The 19524-nt window shown below is 36.1% G+C and overlaps 1 protein-coding gene and 1 long non-coding RNA gene across 11 annotated transcripts; one reads left to right on the forward strand and one right to left on the reverse strand.

Annotated features, from left to right (window-relative positions):
* Positions 1–362: 362 nt before the first annotated feature.
* Positions 363–7091, reverse strand: LOC146526705 (uncharacterized). Of its 10 annotated transcripts, none has more exons than XR_014879324.1 (7): positions 6996–7090; positions 6667–6920; positions 6240–6300; positions 3883–3942; positions 2301–2509; positions 1917–1970; positions 363–902 (listed from the first exon to the last, which is right to left on the reverse strand). It is a non-coding gene; the product is annotated as an uncharacterized LOC146526705 (long non-coding RNA). The 10 variants fall into 10 exon arrangements; XR_014879323.1 differs by having other exon boundaries at positions 1917–2025; positions 6996–7086; XR_014879327.1 differs by having other exon boundaries at positions 1917–2025; positions 6208–6300; positions 6996–7086.
* Positions 7092–16979: 9888 nt separating this feature from the next.
* Positions 16980–19517, forward strand: LOC146526706 (uncharacterized). Its single transcript, XM_085206039.1, has 4 exons — positions 16980–17073; positions 17164–17798; positions 17932–18133; positions 19501–19517. The coding sequence occupies exons 1-4, from the start codon at positions 16980–16982 to the stop codon at positions 19515–19517; spliced, it is 948 nt and encodes a 315-aa protein (XP_085062165.1).
* Positions 19518–19524: the final 7 nt, after the last annotated feature.

Here is a 19524-nt window from a genome sequence, read left to right on the forward strand (position 1 = left end):
TCATTATACTTTTAGATGCATTTAATATTATATATTTGTTAAAGAAAACTGTTTTATTTATAAACACTCATCCCGTACATATTAATATAATTTGACGTTCAAAGTAGAAAATATAAAAACATATTCATTTCAATAGATTTGTAACATAAAAATATTGTAACACATTAAAAAGTAAAACATGTCTACTAGACTTCTAGACGACTACTACTACTACTACTACTACTACTACTACATACATCATACCTATAAATAATAAAAAATAATGTTAAAAACTCCTATAGTTCTAAGAGGTGCGGGACTCAACAACAGGAAAATTAAATAATAGTTATTTCTCGTATATGGAAATTATATCTAAAGATGTCTTTAAAAAAAATCTGTTTTTTTAATACTTTAATTCCTTCATAAAAAAAATTACAGTATAATAATACTTAGGTATATAAGTTGCATTTCATTATTTACTAATAATTAAAGATTATAGAAATTGCAAATGGGAACACAACCCACGACCAACTTACAAATATATATTAATGATAATAATACTATTTATAATTATAACTAAAATACCATTACTAGTATGTTTAATTAATTAATCATAATCAATCACAAATAACAATCTCAGTAATCTAAATAAAAAATGTAAGTTATTCCAACTCAAGCGAAGGTTAAGTTAAAAATAATATATTTCTTAAATTAATGACATAAGAGAAAACAATAAAGAAATGTTCACTGGTGAAAGTTATTAGCCTATAGCCAACAGCCTACTTCCATAAACAGACTATTCATAAAGTAGTTCCTGAGATTACTGAGATTGTACTACATGTGCTATAAATAATTGTTAATACATTTTTTACATCTTATCTTGGTTATATCTTCAGAGGCGCCTCTCGTACAACGCCGCATATCTTTAATATAAATAATAAACAAACATTATTATTTATGAAAAACTGATTAATTATCAGTATCACGCTGTATCCCGCACACAGCAGGTAGGCAAAAGGAACCTAGTGTTAAGACACTCCCTTCCCTACTTTCTGCCAAATTGTACAGATATTGTGAGTTAGTGCTTTGCCTCGATACCAGGGCGAAGAAGTGGAAATATAAATTTAAATAAATATTTCTTTTTCTCGAGTGGGGATAGAACCAACACCCAGTCAGTTGTACAGTCACACTAATTAATGTCAATAATAATTAATCTTAACATTGTACCCACTGGCTCCACGTACAGCAGGGATGAGCGTAGAAGCGGGACACATCAAATTTTACTTACAACAAAATTTGTCACAAAAAAATTAAAAAAACGGGACAAGCGCGAGTCGGGATCGCCATTCTAGGGTTTCAATCAAAAATTGAAGGTGTCGAGCCTTTGTGAAATTCAAGCTTAGCTTAGCGAGAGCCCTTTCATCTGACACCTCACTTTGAACTAGCGGCTTTTATACCAAATTTTGCCTCCGTTTTAAGGCTGTTAATTTTAGGATTTAACCACAAATCTATTGTTTCAGATCGCGTTTTTTGCTAAGCGGCCATATGTTTTTTTTAGTTAATGTAAAAAATACGATTTTTTTCAGGAAATCAAATTTAAATGTCAACTCTATATTTCCAAGCATTTCTGAGATAGACTCTTGACAAAAAGATCAGACAGACAACAAAGTGATCTTATAAGGGTTCCTTTTTTCCTTTAAAGATACGAAACCTTAAAAAACAACATTTACACGAACATATCTGTTCAAAGCTGAAGTCCAGGCCAGAAAATATTTCCAGATACTCTACTAATAGCACAGTAGCTAAGGGAGGGCAACTTCATTTATCATGCACCATTTTACTTTCAATACATAACTATCAAACCGATAAATATAATACCGTATTTAATGAAACATTCACATAATATAATAAGAGAAAGTAATTATGAATAAGCTTACCAGATGGTCGCGGCGGTCCCGTCTCCCCTCGCCCGCTCCCGTCCTCGTCGCTCTCTGTAATTAGGAACCAGGAAAAAATACAATCTGTAATCTCAAATTGTATTTTTTCCTGTAATAACGTTAAATAAGCATTTATTACTTTTCGGTTGGGGGGGTGGACAGCCTCAATCCAATGTTTTTATCAAAAAATTTTAGGTAATTAAATATATATATATATATATATATATATATATATATATATATATATATATATATATATATGCACAATACATACATACAATGGAACTCAACTTTTTGTTAAGCTGAGTTCCCAGGTTCTCTTGCCACCCTGTTGAGTGTTGGAACACTCAACAAACACTGAAAGTAAAAAGACATTTTATATACCTTTCACAGTTCCTTTTGTTCCTTCGCACATCAGAATCATTCTGAAGAACTACTTTTGTCAACTTTTTTGAAGATTTTTGATAGTTTCGACATTGGACATATTTTTTAGTTCTTCTGTATTAGGTGCAGGAAGCAGCCGGTACGATGAGTCGCAAGCAGCGCCGGACACTAGCATTTGTATGCTTCAATACACTCTCCGTCACCGCCATCTGCAAAACGTATGTGTTTAATTTTTAATTTATAACCATGATTACACAGTTCTAGCCCCACTTTCTGTTCCAATGTAAGATATTTCACATTAAGTGGCAAATGTTGTCCCCGCTCCCTCCAGGTTAGCCGAGCAAGAAAATTTAAACAATCCATCACCAGAAGTAGGAATCGAACCCATGACCATCACATATCAGACTGTATTACTACACCACTTGATTAGAATGCACCTAATAATATAGAAATTAGTCATTAGTTTTTATAGGCATTCTTTGCTTACATTATTAGTAGGAGGTATAAAGGTAATAGGGTCCCGTTGTACTCCTTCTAAGTCAAATAATTTTATTTACAAGGTAAATTTACCGATGCTGATTAATTTACCACTGTTTCAATAGTTGCTGTCTCAGAACTGAGAAGAAACAGCACAGGAAACTCAAAGGGAAGTCAAGTTAAAAATAATAATGGAGCGAGCATTTAATTTCCAAGTAATTCTATCATTTATGAAATAATTTGTTTAGAAATAACACTAAATACACGTCGTCAGCTTGGATGGCTTCCTATCAGACATCGCCGTAACTTCCGGATGCTTACTCTCCTCTATTCAATCCTTTATAATCCTCTCTATCCTGCTTATTTAAAAAATCGTTTCTGCTTCCGCGGCTCCGATTCTAGCCTACGCCTTGAACTTAGGTCCAGGAGCGATAATATTCTTAAATTTCCAACTTGCCGTACCCAATTCTATTCCAATTCCTTCACTGTAAAATCTGCTATTCTCTGGAATGAACTTCCTTCCGAAATACGTCATTCTAAATCGCTTAATATTTTTAAGAATCGGTTAAAAGAGTATAGTTTCAAAATATAACTGTAGTTTATCTTTAGTCGTTATATACAGGATGGAATTGTCAGCACCACTTTAAATGAAACCACAGTTTTAAGTACTCTATAAAAGCATAATATAATTCGGAAAAAAATAATTTAAAAAGTTATTTTTTCAAACAAAATAAATAATAAAATTATCGTTTCAAAATAAAACACCATTTGTATAGTATAACATAGGCACGCACACACTTATCTGTCAAATCGGAAACGTCGTACACTGTGTGTACATGTGTGCGTCACACGAAATACAGGTATGGATAAAAATCGTGAAATGAAAAAAAAATCCTATGTCCACACTGTTGAGGTACCTTGATTAATTTCTTAGGTGTGGGTTTGAAATATATTACCTTATATGCAGTTTCAATAAAAGAAGCGCTGCCTCTTCCACCCTGTATATATATATATATACATAACTATCAAACCGATAAATATAATACCGTATTTAATGAAACATCCATATAATATAATAAGAGAAAGTAATTCTGAATAAGCTTACGCGAACATCTGGTTCGCGGCGGTCCCGTCTCCCCTCGCCCGCTCCCGTTCTCGTCGCTCTCTGTAATTATATACAGTATATATATATATATATATATATATATATATATATATATATATATATAGTATATATAATATAATATATATATATTATTATATATTATGTACAATTATGTATTATATTTAAAGAATTATATGTAGATATGTGTATATACATATATATATATTTAACTATAACATTATTCACATTTCTTTATTTTTAGTCCCTTATTTTACAAGGGTTGCCTGGAAGAGATTGCTTGAAGCAATAAGGCCGCCTTTGCATATATTTTATAAAAATATATTGTTTCTTTTTCTGTTATATGTATTTTTGTGTGCAATAGTTTTTTTTTATTCTATTCTTTGTAAATACACATACATCTTTTCCCAACTCTTTTAAATTGTGATATAGAACATTCTCTTCACTCAAATCACTCACTTCAAATTCAAAATATTCTTTATTCAAATAAACTATAAAAGCACTTTTGAATCGTCGAATGAACATATGAACAAAAAGCTACCACCGGTTCGGAAAGCAGTTCTGCTGAGAAGAGCCGGCAAGAAACTCAACAGTTACAACAGGTAAAAGCATACATATTGTCCCATACAAGAATTATGGACTTTATGCAATCCAATTACAAGTGTGATAAGTTTAAGCCTATTTCTAGTACCGATTAATATTATGTACACCACCCATTTTGATAAAATTATTAATATTTCTTAACATACATAACATTTTCAAATTGGTAAATTTTAGGGCTTAAGTTATATGGAGATAGCATGAATCCCTTGCTTTTGCAAGACAAAATGCAATTGATGTAATAATATATAATTAATACCATAAATAGGTCAAAGTAGCCAAAAGAAGAAAGGCAAGCTGTTTCCACAGCAGCAGCAGTGATAGACAACAATATCAAATATCTTTTAATGGAAAAACGTCACTATACTTAACAATGAGTTAAAAGTTATGTTTTGGTTTTCTCCATACCTACACGAGGTCTTCATGTATGTATTTCTATCTTTGAGTCCACTTGAGACATGTAGTGTTGGGCTATAAGACCACAACATCCCACAAAAAGTGAGAAGCTCATATACAAACCAGTAATTGTTTCCAATTGACAAAGCGGACAAAATAAAAACTACTATTAAATTTATTTACTCTCACTAGTTTTCAATTTTCTAGTTCGACATTAATGTAGCTGAATGACAATCATTTTAAAGTCAGCAATATAAAGATGGGATGTAATATTCTTTATATAATTTTATAAACTATATATATAATAACACAGTGAAAATATTTTGTCTGTACATTTAATATTTTTGACTGAAATGGATAGAGGAACACTTAAAGAGCAAAAATATTTTTTTTTATTTCTTGTCTGTCTGTATGTATTACGCTAATGCGATAACTAACTCAACATTAAAGTTTGTTTCATCTAAATCTGTTCATTAAAAAAAAGTAATCGGCATTTGAATGAACTCCAAGGCATGAGTTTGTCTGCAAATATATAGCAATCCATATCCATACTTATACTTATAATAAATCTGTATTTTAAACCATCTTTTAAAACAAGGAGGAGGAGGAAATATTTTCAATTCAATTAGGTTCATTTAATTATTTGGAATTTGATTTTGATATTGGATTATTCGATTCAATCAATAACATTACATTTAAGGCTGTTTCTGAACGAGTTACTTAAATGAGTCATTGACATCAACACATATGGCTGTCAGTCAATTCTGTTTTTAAAAGCTTTTATTTAACTTGCAATGTAATTCAAGCTAGCTAAGCCATTGGCAGGCCGCTAGTAGATTGATGTTATTTCTTGTTTTATTAAAAGTAAGCCAAAAGATTTTCCAAAGTAACTATGGAATTTATACCACCATTATAAACCAAATAGAATTGCAAATTAAATAAGAATAGTTGAGAAACTATTCTAAAAATTCAATGAACTTGAGGAATAATCAAGTGACAAATTTCCCCATAGGGTTACATGTCTCCTTTAACGGGGTAATGCTGAGCGCCTGCTATAGATACCGGTCAGGTCATTAATGCAACTATAATTGAGTTTAGAAAACAATTGATGCTCGCTTCGCTCAACATGTGAACACTACCGCAGCGAGTCAACATTGAGGTCCGATTCGCGCCCCCTAGTTAATGTTATTATAACAGCTTAAAATTACCCTTTATACCCAAATAAAACTGTCACACTGTGCCCCTGCGCCAGATTGGCCTCAATCATTAATTTCTTATTTCTTAAAATATCATAAATAATAAAATACTCACTTTAGAAACTGCTCGAATGTGCTTACACTTACTTTTAGAAGACTGACGACACAACATGACAGCACGTGGCGGCGATACATTTTGAAATAACAACTGGAAATGAAATAAGTAATTGTCAAACACTAATATCATGGAATAATCTAGAGAATATTTAAGTATTTGTAGCTAAGTTATGATAACTTGAAATCTTAACAATTGCAATGAGAATAGTCCGCCATTACCGTAGGTAGGTACTATTAAAATAAATATAATATATTGTATTGCTGAACTAATTTTATTAGCTTCGTTTGTAATAATTACTTTAAATATTTATATAAATGTAATTAAAGATCACATTTCAAAACTAACACGACAAAAACTAGTTTTTTTTTTTCGATTTTCGTCGCCATCTTTCTAAATTGAAATTTACGAAATAATTATGCATAACTTATACAATAACACAAAGCAACGTGAAATTACCAAATAAAGTAGATACACAAACAAATGAAGTTAAATTTATGTTTTAAATGAATATAAAAAAAATAAAAGTACATTTACCCATTAGCGTCGTTCAGCGGACACAGGGAAAAAGTGGAAACAAGGATGATATTCAAGATTACTGATGTCGATTGTCCGCACAGATAATTAATGCTTCAATATAAGCATATTGCATATTATCACAGGTTATAAACCATTTATCTAAAATATTATTGTATCATTCTTTTTTTTTTTACCTAAAATAGTGAATATTTCAAAGATTAATTTGTTAAAATTTGTATGTAATATTTATAAATTTATACGCTTAAAACCTTTTTTGAATATTATTATATGTGCTTCACACGCTTGTGATGGCTCGGCAAACGCTTACAAACTCCTAGGCTTCACAAACGTTTAGCCTTCATTTATGGCAAAGAGTAAAGTAATACATAATGTACAGATAAAACATACTTGCTAAAAGTAAAGAACTGATTCCAAAATCAGCACAAACAAATCCGAAGGTGTTTTTTAAAATTTTCAAAATTGAAGTAGTCTCCTAGACGAGAAATGATTTTTAATACTCCCATACAATATCAAAGATCCTACAGGCCAAATATCAGTTATACACCGCGTAAATATAATGCGAATTTTGTATTGTCTCCCAATCATTCTGTAATGGAACAATAAATAATACATTTGTTAAAGTAAATCTACAAAATGCTATTCTTTATTTGTGTATCTTTCTTATTTCTTTATATTTTAACCAAAAATTGTGGAAAGGTGTTCCATACATTTTAGTTTTTGTAGTGTTTAATTTTATGTACTTGCTCGATATAACAATATTATGTTGGTGACCAGTGCTGCCAACCTCAGGAAACCAAAAAAATAGACTAAGGAGACTCCCGTGCTACAAATGTCAACTGTCAAATATAGTACTGCAATGTGTCAATGTCACTGTCAATATCAAAAAGCCCGCTCTTTTAATTTTGTTATTAAGTTACTAATTTAAGCGGACTTTTTTTTCGCTGACGTTTGTTTTGGTTGACACACGTGTTAGTGAAAATATCTCTTTTTAGTGGTGAAACTCTTTATGTACTTAGTGGAAACATTATATAATAATGTAAATAGATCCATACTAATAAGGTGATTGGTAATAGTAAGTAGTTGTGCTGTTTTATAGTTTAGATTAGTTTTAGTTTATAGTTAGGTTATTTTATTTTAAGATGGATCCTGATCCTCCACCTGACCCCCCTGATCCTGGGGGGGGTTATGTAAATTCCACAGTTCAAGTTGTGAATAGAAAAAGACAAGGTGAGGAAACATCCTCAAACCAGGATATAGTTAAAAAAACTATTATAGACCCATCCACCGCTACTCCTTCCATCCAAAATGTTTGGACCCACCCTGCCATGTCCGAAGCCCCAAAATCCTATATTAGTACGGATAAAGGTCCCTTTATCGTGTATGTGTCAAGGGAATCTCCTGACCCATCTGCAGGGACCTCTATAAGAGCCATTAAATTTGGTCAATTTCTCCATACTAATAAAATTACTGATATAGTTAATGATGGAGTTAAAAATGTTGGTCGCAATAAAATCAGTGTCCAATTTACATCTGCTGATGCAGCAAATAGATTTTTGACTAATCCTGTTCTTAGTCTATGTAAATATGTTTGTGTAATCCCGACATTTAATATTACAAGGATGGGTATTGTAAAAGGAATTCCCGTTGAATGGTCTTTGGAAGAGTTTGTTGGCTCACTGATATTCCCTACTGCATGCGGAGAAGTTATAAAAGCAAGACGAATGAACCGGAAGAATGTAAGTGAGGGTGTAGTTACATGGGTCCCAACTCAAACTGTTGTAATTACTATACGTGGTCAACAATTGCCTGAAAGAGTGTTCTCCTATAAATCTGTCCTTAATATTGAACTGTATAAATATCCTACAATCCAGTGCCTTAATTGCTGTCGTTTTGGTCATGTTAAGTCACAGTGTAGGTCAAAGCCAAGGTGCTATAGGTGTTCCCAGTCTCATACTGGTGACGCATGTGACATCCGGCAGGAAAATTCAACCTGCATCCATTGCACAGCGAAACATTTTGCAACTGAAAAAGGGTGCCCTGAGTATGTAAGACAACAGAACATTAAGTCGGTTATGTCGCAAGAGTGTATTTCCTATATGGAAGCATCCTCTCGGTTTCCATCTGTCCAACGTTCCTATGCTGATGTTGCTAAGGAAATGTTTTCACCTCCTGTTTTCACAAACTCCCAATCCCAACAAAGCAGACCAGCTGCTTCTTCCTCTAAATCTTATTCTAAAACAGTTTTCCAAGCTCCCCGTCCCCACGCTCCTATGGCAAAGGGATACAATAGACAAGCTCACCAGTCCATTATTAGCAATTGTTCCTCATCCCTTCCTAATGGTTGTGCACTTAGTCAAGGTTCTGACAGTTCAGCAGAATCTACAAAGGATCTGTTAATTGCTTTGACTGACACTCTTGTGAGCATAATCTCAACTGTTGATGAACTTCCTTTACCGTCCTACGTTGCCCAAAACCTACTCAAAATCTTTAAAATCCTTCACAATGGCTCCACTATCCTTCCTACAGTGGAATAGTAAAAGTATTCGTGCTAAAAAGCATGAATTACTTTATATTATTTCTCTGCATAATCCTGTCATTATTGCCCTCTCAGAAACGTGGCTGGTGCCTGACTCCCGATTCAGGGTGCCAGGTTTCGCCTGTTTAAGGGAGGACAGAAATGACGGGTATGGAGGTAGTGCTATCCTCATCCAGCACTCTTCTCCATATTCCCGTATTCCTCTCCCTTCTCACAGTCAACAGTTGAATGCTGTTGCTGTGAGGGTCCTTGGTATTTCCTTTCTTTCTGTTTACATCCCCCATCCTTCCCCTTCCATCTTTTTACAGCTTAAGTCTATTATCTCTTCGCTTCCTAGCCATGTGGACCACCACAGGGCTAGGAAGGGTGATTTTAACACCCATCACACTTTGTGGGGGTGTTACTACTGTGATGGATTTTCGCCTTCGTTGGTGGACATGATTGATGATGTGGATCTCTGCATTCTCAATGATGGATCACCGACTCGTAGGGTTAATCCAAATCAGAACCCTAGGTCTGCTATTGATCTTTCCTTATCTTCTCCTTCTCTTGCTTCCCAACTATCATGGTCTGTTCTTCCATCTACCCATGGTAGTGATCATTTCCCGATTTTGCTGTCCTTAAATAATAGACTTCCTTCCACTCCTAGTCCTTCCCTTCCCCATAGATTTAATTTAAAAAAGGCCAACTGGAACGAGTACGCCAACTCTGTGGATTGCATGTTGTGCAATCTTTCTGAGTCTGGTAATTATGAGAGTATCTTTGTTTACTATGAACGGTTTGTCTCTGCTATTATGTCTGCTGCTGACCTACATATCCCCAAATACCGCTCCATTCAGAATTGGATGCATTTCAATCCCTGGTGGGATCAGGAATGCTCTGATTCTGTCCTTCGGCGAACATCTGCCGAGGAGTCATACGCAGCCTGTATGACTATGGAAAATTTTATCGGCTACAGACGCAAGGATGCGAAGTTTAGAAATTGCATTTGGAAAAAGAAAAAACATGGTTGGATAAGTTTTTGTGAATCCCTTAGTCCTCGTTCCTCTTCTTCCCTTGTTTGGACAAATGTTAAGAGATTTCGCCGATCTCTTAACAATGTCAGCAGTCCCAATTCCAATAATCCTTCTGTTTGGCTCAACGATTTTGCAAACAAATTGGCTCCTCCTTTTGTCCCATCCCAAGATTTATTTATATCCACGCCGGTTGAATCTTCGGAGGAAATGGATCTTCCTTTTTCCTTTGAAGAACTTAAAAACGTCTTAACGGATTTAAAGGATACCAGTCCAGGTGAGGATGGTATTTCTTACTCTTTTATTACAAAATTAAATGATAAATCTAAACACCATTTTCTAAACATGATAAATAAAATATTTCGATCAGGCAATATACCCAACTCATGGAAGTCCCAAATTGTTATCCCTATCCTCAAACCTGGAAAATGTCCTTCAGATTTTAATTCCTATAGACCCATTGCCCTGGCATCTACTATATCTAAGATTGTTGAACGGCTTTTGAAAAATCGACTGGAATGGATAGTGGAAAGTAGGAATATCTTAGCGCCCTCTCAGTTTGGCTTTAGATAGGGGCTAAGTACTATTGATAGTCTCAGTATTCTTACTACAGATATTCGACGAGCCTTTGCCAAAGGAGAGTATTTGGTTGGTGTCTTTTTAGATGTCGCATCTGCATATGATAATGTTCTTCTTCCGGTGCTCAGGCAGAAATTGCGTCAGCTGAGTATCCCGCCGAGGATGTCCCATTACATATGTAATCTGCTGACCGGGAGATCGGTATCTGTAAGACATCCGCTTCTTACTATACCTTCCAGACTTGTCTGGAAAGGTCTTCCTCAAGGTTCAGCTCTTAGTCCGCTGTTGTATAACATATACACACATGACCTTGAATTATCTGTTAATAATTTCTGTAACATCCTTCAGTATGCTGATGACATCGTCCTCTATTACAGCTCAAATTCTGTAGAGGACATAACTTTTCGTTTAAATACTGCCTTGCACTATCTTAACCAGTGGCTCTCTGAGCATGGCCTGGCATTGTCGGTAGCTAAATGTCAAGCGGTCGTGTTTACAAAAAAGAGAGTAATTCCAAATTTTAAAATTGAGTGTGATAATATTCCCATTCATCTAACAGAAAACGTCAAATTTTTAGGCATAATACTTGATAAACGATTGAACGGAGTTGCTCATGCTGAATATCTCAGCAGGAAATGTGAAAAAGGCATTAATGCTTTGAGAGCTGTGTCTGGTGTGTGGTGGGGCGCACACCCTTATACTCAAAAACTGCTGTACAATGCTATAATTCGCAGTCATATTGACTATGGATTATTTGTGTTAGACCCCTTTAATAAATTACCTACTGAAAAATTAAACCGAATACAATATAAATGTCTTCGGATTATCCTAGGTGCGATGAAGTCTACTCCTACCAATGCATTGCAGGTGGAGTGTGTAGATCCTCCACTTCCTATCCGCCGACAATTCCTTTCTGACCGATTTGTGAGTAAAATGTTGCAGCTGTCTTCCCATCCTTTACGGTCTAAGCTATCTAAGCTAGCTGATCTCATCCCTCAAGGCAAACCTTTACCATACCTGCTTGATAGCTTCCTTAGACTTACCTCTCTCCCTAATCCTATGACATGTTTTCCTTCTAATCCACTATTCCTTACACCGTATAATGCCCTAGTTCATTCTCCTTGTATCGTCACAAATCTTGGCCTAACCAAGGGAGATCCTGGCACCATCACAAAATTTAAAGAAATAGTTCAATTCAATTGGTCGAATCACCTCCTCATCTTCACGGATGCATCGAAGCTCTCAAAGGAGAGCTGTGTTGGTGCAGCCTGTTGGATACCAAAATTCAAAATTCTTCTACAATTTAAATGCCCTCCCGAATCATCTGTGTTCACAGGCGAGGCTGTTGCTTTGTTAGAAGCAGTCCTGTTTACACATTCCCACAATTTTAAACAGACGGTTATTTTCACTGACTCACTAAGCTGCTTAATGGCCTTAAAGGGAAGCCCATTTTATAGTAAATTGAGATCTTCAATTGTTTTAAGGATTCGTAAAGAATTGTACTCTTGTCATCTAAAGGGTTTGGATGTTACTTTGGTGTGGATTCCAGGACATTCTGGAATCAGTGGGAATGAATCTGCAGACTCCTGCGCTAAATCAGCTATACAGTGTGGCACATTAGACCATTTCTCCAATTCCGCCCAAGATCTGATGTCCCTTGCGGATACTCATCTGCATAAGTCCTGGAATAATTTCTGGAGTGAGTCAAAATCCCATAAAGGTAAGTATTACGCCTTTATTCAACCTGATATTCCTAGGCGACCTTGGTTTTATTCTCAAAGGTTTATTGAACGGAGGATTATTACAACAATCTGTCGCTTACGTCTTGGGCATGCTTCTACTCCTGTACATCTAGCTAAGATCAGGGTCAGGGACCACTCTCTGTGTGAATGTGGCCTGGACGACGGCTCCCCTTCCCACATCCTTTTCTCTTGTCCTAAGTTAACTCGTCCCTTATATGATGTCCTCCCTCACAAAGTCCCTCGCCCTTTAAATGTTCAGTGTTTGTTAATGTTTGTGTTTAGTCCTTTATGTAAATTTTTATGTAAATATATTAAACTTAACAAAATAAAACTTTAAATTAACATCCATGTAAAATAATATTTATTACTAATCTAATGTGTTGTGTATATATTGTAAATTTGTGTTTGTTTTGTTTTAGGTGAAGGCTGTACTAACACAGGATCTCTTTTTTTTACATGTATTCTATAATTGTGTATATTTATCTTTTTTATTACCGGTCAATTTCCTTCGTGTGTTTTCCATACAACGTGACATTGGCGAAATGAATTGTGCTCAACTGGCACGCTCGAAACGCCATATTTCGAGAAATCAATCAATCATTAAGCGGACTTCGCTGACGTTTGTTTTGGTTGACACACGTGTTAGTGAGAGTTTTGTTATTTTAGTGCTGATATCCCTCTTTTTTGTCGTTCAAGAAGCTGAAAGTTATAAAAGAATTTATTTTAGCAAGGTGGTTGGTTGTAGTAAGTGTTTGTGTTGTTGTGTATGTAGTTTAATTGTATTATAAAGTAGGTTAGGTTATTTTTATTTGCAATGGAGCCGGTCCGACCTCCCGATCCCCCTGATCCTGGAGGTAGTATGGACTCACACTTCTCTTCGAGAAAGAGACAAAGGAGACTCACCATCTGATAGTGATGGTCTCATTAAAAAAACAATAATTAATCCCGATACAGCTACACCCTCAATCCAGAATTTGTATGTACATCCTTCCCTATCCGAGAGCCCAAAATCCTATCTAGAATCCGATAAAGGCCCTTTCATTGTTTATGTGTCGAGGGAAACTCCAGACCCCGCTGCGGGTACCGCTATTAAAGCAATAAAATTTGGCCAGTTCCTACATAGGAATAAAGTTTCTGATATTACTAAGGATGGTGTTAAGAACATTGGACGCAATAAAATTAGTGTTCAATTCTCAACGGCTACTGCAGCGAATTTATTTTTAACTAACCCAGTATTGAGTTTGTGTAAATATGTCGCCATTATTCCAACATTCAATATAACTCGAATGGGCATAATAAGAGATGTTCCCGTAGACTTTTCGTTAGACGAGCTTGTCGAGTCATTGGTGTTTCCCTCTGGAAGTGGACTAGTGATGAAAGCAAGGAGGCTGAACAGGAAGAATGTTAGTGAGGGGGTGACTACATGGATTCCGACTCAGTCGGTTGTGGTCACTTTCCGTGGACAAGAGTTGCCTGATAGGGTCTTTTCCTATCATTCCTCGCTTCCTGTAGAACCATACAAATTCCCAACAATACAATGTCTGAATTGCTGTCGTTTTGGCCACATTAAATCACAGTGTCGATCAAAGCCCAGGTGTTACAGGTGTTCCCAGGATCATACTGGAGATACATGTGACACAACCAAGGAAAATTCAAACTGCTTTTATTGTGCTAGCAAGCATTATTCAACAGACAAGGACTGTCCTGAGTTTGCAAGGCAGCAGTCCATCAAAATTGCAATGTCCCAAGAGTCCCATTTCTTACATAGAAGCATCCTCCCGTTTCCCTCCTGTTAAACAATCCTATGCAGATATTGCTAAGGTTATGTTTTCCCCTCATGTTTCCTCAACGCCTATCCCTCACCAGCTTGCTCCTGTACCACTTAGTAAGTCCTATCGTAAGACCGTTTTCCAAACCCCACGTCCCCGCGCTCCTCTTGCAAAGGGATTTGATAGACAAGCTCACCAGTCCATAATTGGTAATAATTCCTCCTCCCTTCCTAATGGTTGTGCTCTGAATCAAAGTCTTGACAACTCAACAGCATCTAAAAATAATCTGTTAGGTGCCCTAACAGATATTCTTGTGAGCATAATTTCCACCCTTGATGAACTTTCTTTACCGTCCCACGTTGCCTTAAATCTTTCCAAAATTTGCAATAAGTTCCTTAATAATGGCGCCACTGAAATTCCTGCAATGGAACAGTAAAAGTATTCGGCCTAAAAGGCACGAACTACTTTATATTGTTTCACTGCATGAGCCTATCATTGTTGCCCTCTCGGAGACATGGCTGTTGCCTGGCTCTCCTTTTAGGGTGCCAGGCTTCTCCTGTTTAAGGGAGGACAGGAATGATGGGTATGGAGGTAGTGCTATCCTTATCCGGCACTCCTCTCCTTATTCCCGTATTCCTCTTCCAACTCACAGTCAACAGATTAATGCTGTTGCTGTGAGGGCCTTTGATATTTCCTTTCTATCTGTCTATATCCCCCGTCCTTCCTCTTCTATCTTCCTAGAGCTTAAATCTATCATCTCTTCGCTTCCTAGCCCTGTGTTGGTCCTGGGTGATTTTAACACTCATCACACTTTGTGGGGGTGTTATTACTGTGATGGATTTTCACCTTCGTTGGTGGATATGATTGATGATGTAGATCTTTGCATTCTCAATGATGGATCGCCGACTCGTAGGGTTAATCCCAATCAGAATCCTAGGACTGCCGTTGACCTCTCCTTATCTTCTCCTTCCCTTGCTCCCAAATTATCTTGGTCCATTCTTCCTACCACCTTTGGTAGTGATCACTTCCCGATTCTTTTATCTCTTAGTAATAGACCACTACCTACACCAAATCCTTATCCGCTTCTCAAATTTAATTTAAAAAAAGCTAACTGGATTGAGTATGCTGACTCGGTGGATTGTATGTTGTCCAACTTTCCTGAATCTATTGATTATGAGAATGTCATTATTTATTATGATCGGTTTGTCTCAGCCATTTTAGCTGCGGCAGACTCTCATATTCCCAAAAAGCTCTCCATTCAGAATCAGATGCTTTCCAATCCCTGGTGGGATCAGGAATGCTCTGACTCTGTCGATCGGCGAATATCTGCCGAGGTGTCATACGCAGTCTCTATGACAATGGAGAATTACGATGAGTATCTACGTACCGATACGCAATTTAGGAATTTGATTTGGAAGAAGAAAAAACTTGGTTGGGTTAATTTTTGTGAATCCCTTAGTCCCCGCTCCTCTTCTTCCCTTGTCTGGACAAATGTTAAGAGATTTCGCCGGTCACTTAACAATGTCGACAGTCCTAATTCCAATAATCCTTCTATTTGGCTTAATGATTTTGCAGACAAATTAGCTCCTCCTTTTGTTCCATCACAAGACCTCTTTACATCCACGCTGGTTGAATCTTCAGAGGAAATGGATGCCTCCTTTTCCTTTGAAGAACTCAAAAACATCTTAGCGGATTTAAAAGACACTAGTCCAGGAGAAGATGGTGTCTATTATTCTTTCATCACTAGACTTAGTGAGAAAGCTAAACTCGTCTTTTTAAGTTTAATTAATAATATATTTCAATCAGGCAATATCCCCAACTCGTGGAAATCCCAAATTATTGTCCCTATCCTTAAACCTGGAAAATGTTCATCTGATCCTAACTCTTACAGACCCATTGCCCTATCATCAACATTATCAAAAATTACTGAGCGGCTTTTAAAAAATCGACTGGAATGGATAGTGGAAAGTAGAAATATCTTAGCTCCCTCTCAGTTTGGCTTTAGAAAGGGGTTAAGTACTACAGATAGTCTCAGCATTTTTACTACAGACATTCGAAAAGCTTTTGCCAAAGGAGAGTATTTGGTGGGTGTTTTCCTAGATGTTGCCTCTGCGTATGACAATGTCCTTCCTCCGGTGCTCAGGCAGAAAATGCAACAGCTGAGCATCCCGCCGAGGTTGAATCATTTCATATGTAATTTGCTAAATGGTAGGACGGTGTCTGTTAAACATCCCCTTCTTACTGTCCCTCCCAGACATGTCTGGAAAGGACTTCCTCAGGGCTCAGCTCTCAGTCCTCTGTTGTATAATATTTACACACATGACATCGAATTGTCTGTTAATAATTTTTGTAATATCCTTCAGTATGCTGATGACATCGTCCTTTATCACAGCTCAAATTCTGTGGAGGACATAACTTATCGATTAAATACTGCTTTGCACTACCTTAACCAGTGGCTCTCTTTACATGGTCTGGCATTATCTGTAGCAAAGTGCCAAGCGGTGGTTTTTACCAAAAGGAGAGTTATACCAAACTTTGATTTTTTTATGATAATCAACACATAAATTTTGCAGAAAATGTAAAATTTTTAGGCATGGTTTTTGATAAAAGACTGAATGGAATTGCCCATGCTGAATATCTCACTAGAAAGTGTGAAAAAGGCATGAATGCTTTAAGAGCTGTATCTGGTGTGTGGTGGGGTGCACACCCTTATACTCAAAAACTACTGTACAATGCCATAATCCGTAGTCATATTGATTACGGATTGTTTGTTCTAGACCCCTTTAACAAAGTTGCTACTGAAAAACTTAATCGTATACAATACAAGTGTCTACGGATTATTTTAGGTGCAATGAAGTCTTCCCCCACCAATGCTCTGCAGGTGGAGTGTGTGGATCCTCCCCTTCCTATCCGCCGGCAATTCCTGTCTGACCGATTTGTAGGCAAAATGTTACAGCTGTCTTCCCATCCCTTATTGCCTAAGCTATCTGAGCTAGCGGACCTCATCCCCCGCGGCAAACCGCTCCCATACTTGCTCAATAGCTTCCTTAAATTTACTTCCCTTCCTCATCCCTTGTCCAGTAGTCCATCTAATCCTTTATTTTGTACGCCTTATCGGGCTTTAGTACACCATCCTTCTGTTATCACTAATCTTGGCCTATCCAAGGGAGCTGTTGACACCAACGCAATGTTTCAATCCAAGGTAAATGAAAATTGGCCAAACCATGTCCTCATCTTTACAGATGCATCGAAGCTTTCAAAGGAAAGCTGTGTTGGTGCAGCTTGCTGGATACCAAAATTCAAAATTATATTACAATTTAAATGTCCTCCCGAATCATCTGTGTTTACAGGAGAGGCTGTTGCTTTGTTGGAAGCAATCCTGTTCACACTCTCCCACGATTTTAAACAGACTGTTATCTTTACTGACTCATTAAGCTGCATATTGGCTATAAAGGGAAATCCGTTTCATAGTAGATTGAGATCTTCCATAATTTTAAGGATTCGTGAAGAACTGTACTATATATATATATACATGTTATCTAAAGGGTTTAGATGTTACTTTGGCATGGATTCCAGGGCATTCTGGAATCAGTGGGAATGAATCTGCAGACTCTTGTGCTAAATTAGCCATCCAGTGTGGTACTTTAGATCACTTCTCTATTTCGGCTCAGGATCTGCTGTCTCTTGCACAAACTCATTTGGATTTGTCATGGACTAAATTCTGGGAATTGTCAAAATCTCAGAAAGGTAAGTATTATGCCACTATTCAACCCAATATCCCAAGGCGACCTTGGTTTTTTTCTCAAAAAACTACTGAACGGAGGGTTTTATCAACTGTTTGTCGTTTGCGCCTTGGGCATGCGTGTACGCCTGTGCACCTAGCCAAGATCAGGGTCAGGGACCACTCACTGTGTGAATGTGGCCTGGACGACGGTTCACCTTCCCACATACTTTTTTCCTGTCCTAAATTAATTCATCCCTTATATGATGTTCTTCCTTATAAAGTTCCCCGTCCTCTTAGTGTTCAATGTTTGTTAATGTTTGTGTTTAGTCCTCTATGTAAATTTTTATGTAAATATATTAGATATAATAATATTAAACTATAAGTTAATATATTTGTAAAATATTATTTACTACTAACTCATGTTCATGTATATATTTATTTTATGATTTTTTATTTTATAGGTGAAGGCAACACTTTAACTGGACTCTTTTTGACATGCATTCTCCTATTGTGGAATATAATCTCTTTTTTACCGTACAATCTCCTTTGTGTGTTTTCCATACAACGTGACATTGGCGAAGTGAATAGTGCTCAACTGGCACGCTCGAAGCGCCATAAATAAAGAACCGAACCGAACCGTACTAATTTAAGCGGGAAGACATATTTGGCCCTCATATACTTGAGGTTACACGTGTTGTAGTCGATGTGATTTGTTACTAGGTTGTTAATAGATAATTATTAGCAAGTTATAAAGTAATTTAAATGTTTTAATTAATAAATATTGTGAATTGGTTAAAAGAGCTGCTATAATTAACACTGAGTAAATACCTATATGTGTTTTCGAATGTTGTTGGTGTTTTATATAGGTTTCTAGTTATTTAAACTTCAGTTTATAGTTATTTTGATTTTTAATAAATAAGATTGTATTTGTAACAATAGTGTTGTATAGTTTTCTTTTGATATTTCACTTCTGAAACCTAATTATAGCATATTATGGAACTAAAAAAACAGTAGAAAACAGTAAAATAAAATGTCTCTCTAAGCTGGTTACCACAAGATCGAGTATCGGATATGTTAAGCTGAAATGAATATCAAATAACCAGAATTACGAATCTTATCGAATCCCTTGGAGCTCAGAAAATGAAAAGTCATGTAATCTAAAAATACGAGCGATTATAGTTTTTGCTGCATTTTGTATAAAATTCAACTCGTGCAAACTCTTTATGGTACTTCCTGTGGACCTACAATTCTGAAATTTGACTAAAAGTGAAAACTTACAATACATCGAAGTTATGAAATGAGTGCGAACTTATACACATTTGTCAACTTTAATAAGCAAAGTTCCTGTTGAACTACAATCATAATTATTTTTACGCCTTTCAAAAAACAGTAGATATGAGGACTTAAACAGAAA

The sequence above is a fragment of the Heliconius melpomene genome, chromosome 21 (assembly GCF_056956725.1).
Source record: "Heliconius melpomene rosina isolate 202511_hmr_F chromosome 21, ASM5695672v1, whole genome shotgun sequence".
NCBI lineage: Eukaryota > Metazoa > Arthropoda > Insecta > Lepidoptera > Nymphalidae > Heliconius > Heliconius melpomene.

What these genes read in the sequence shown, in the direction of transcription:
- LOC146526706 (XM_085206039.1), top strand. Translation starts at nt 16,980, where the DNA reads ATGGTTTTTGATAAAAGACTGAATGGAATTGCCCATGCTGAATATCTC. An exon ending in TGCTTTAAGAGCTGTATCTG is followed by an intron (nt 17,074 to 17,163) that starts GTGTGTGGTGGG and finishes TGTTTGTTCTAG; the next exon opens with ACCCCTTTAACAAAGTTGCT. An exon ending in CCCACGATTTTAAACAGACT is followed by an intron (nt 17,799 to 17,931) that starts GTTATCTTTACT and finishes TGTTATCTAAAG; the next exon opens with GGTTTAGATGTTACTTTGGC.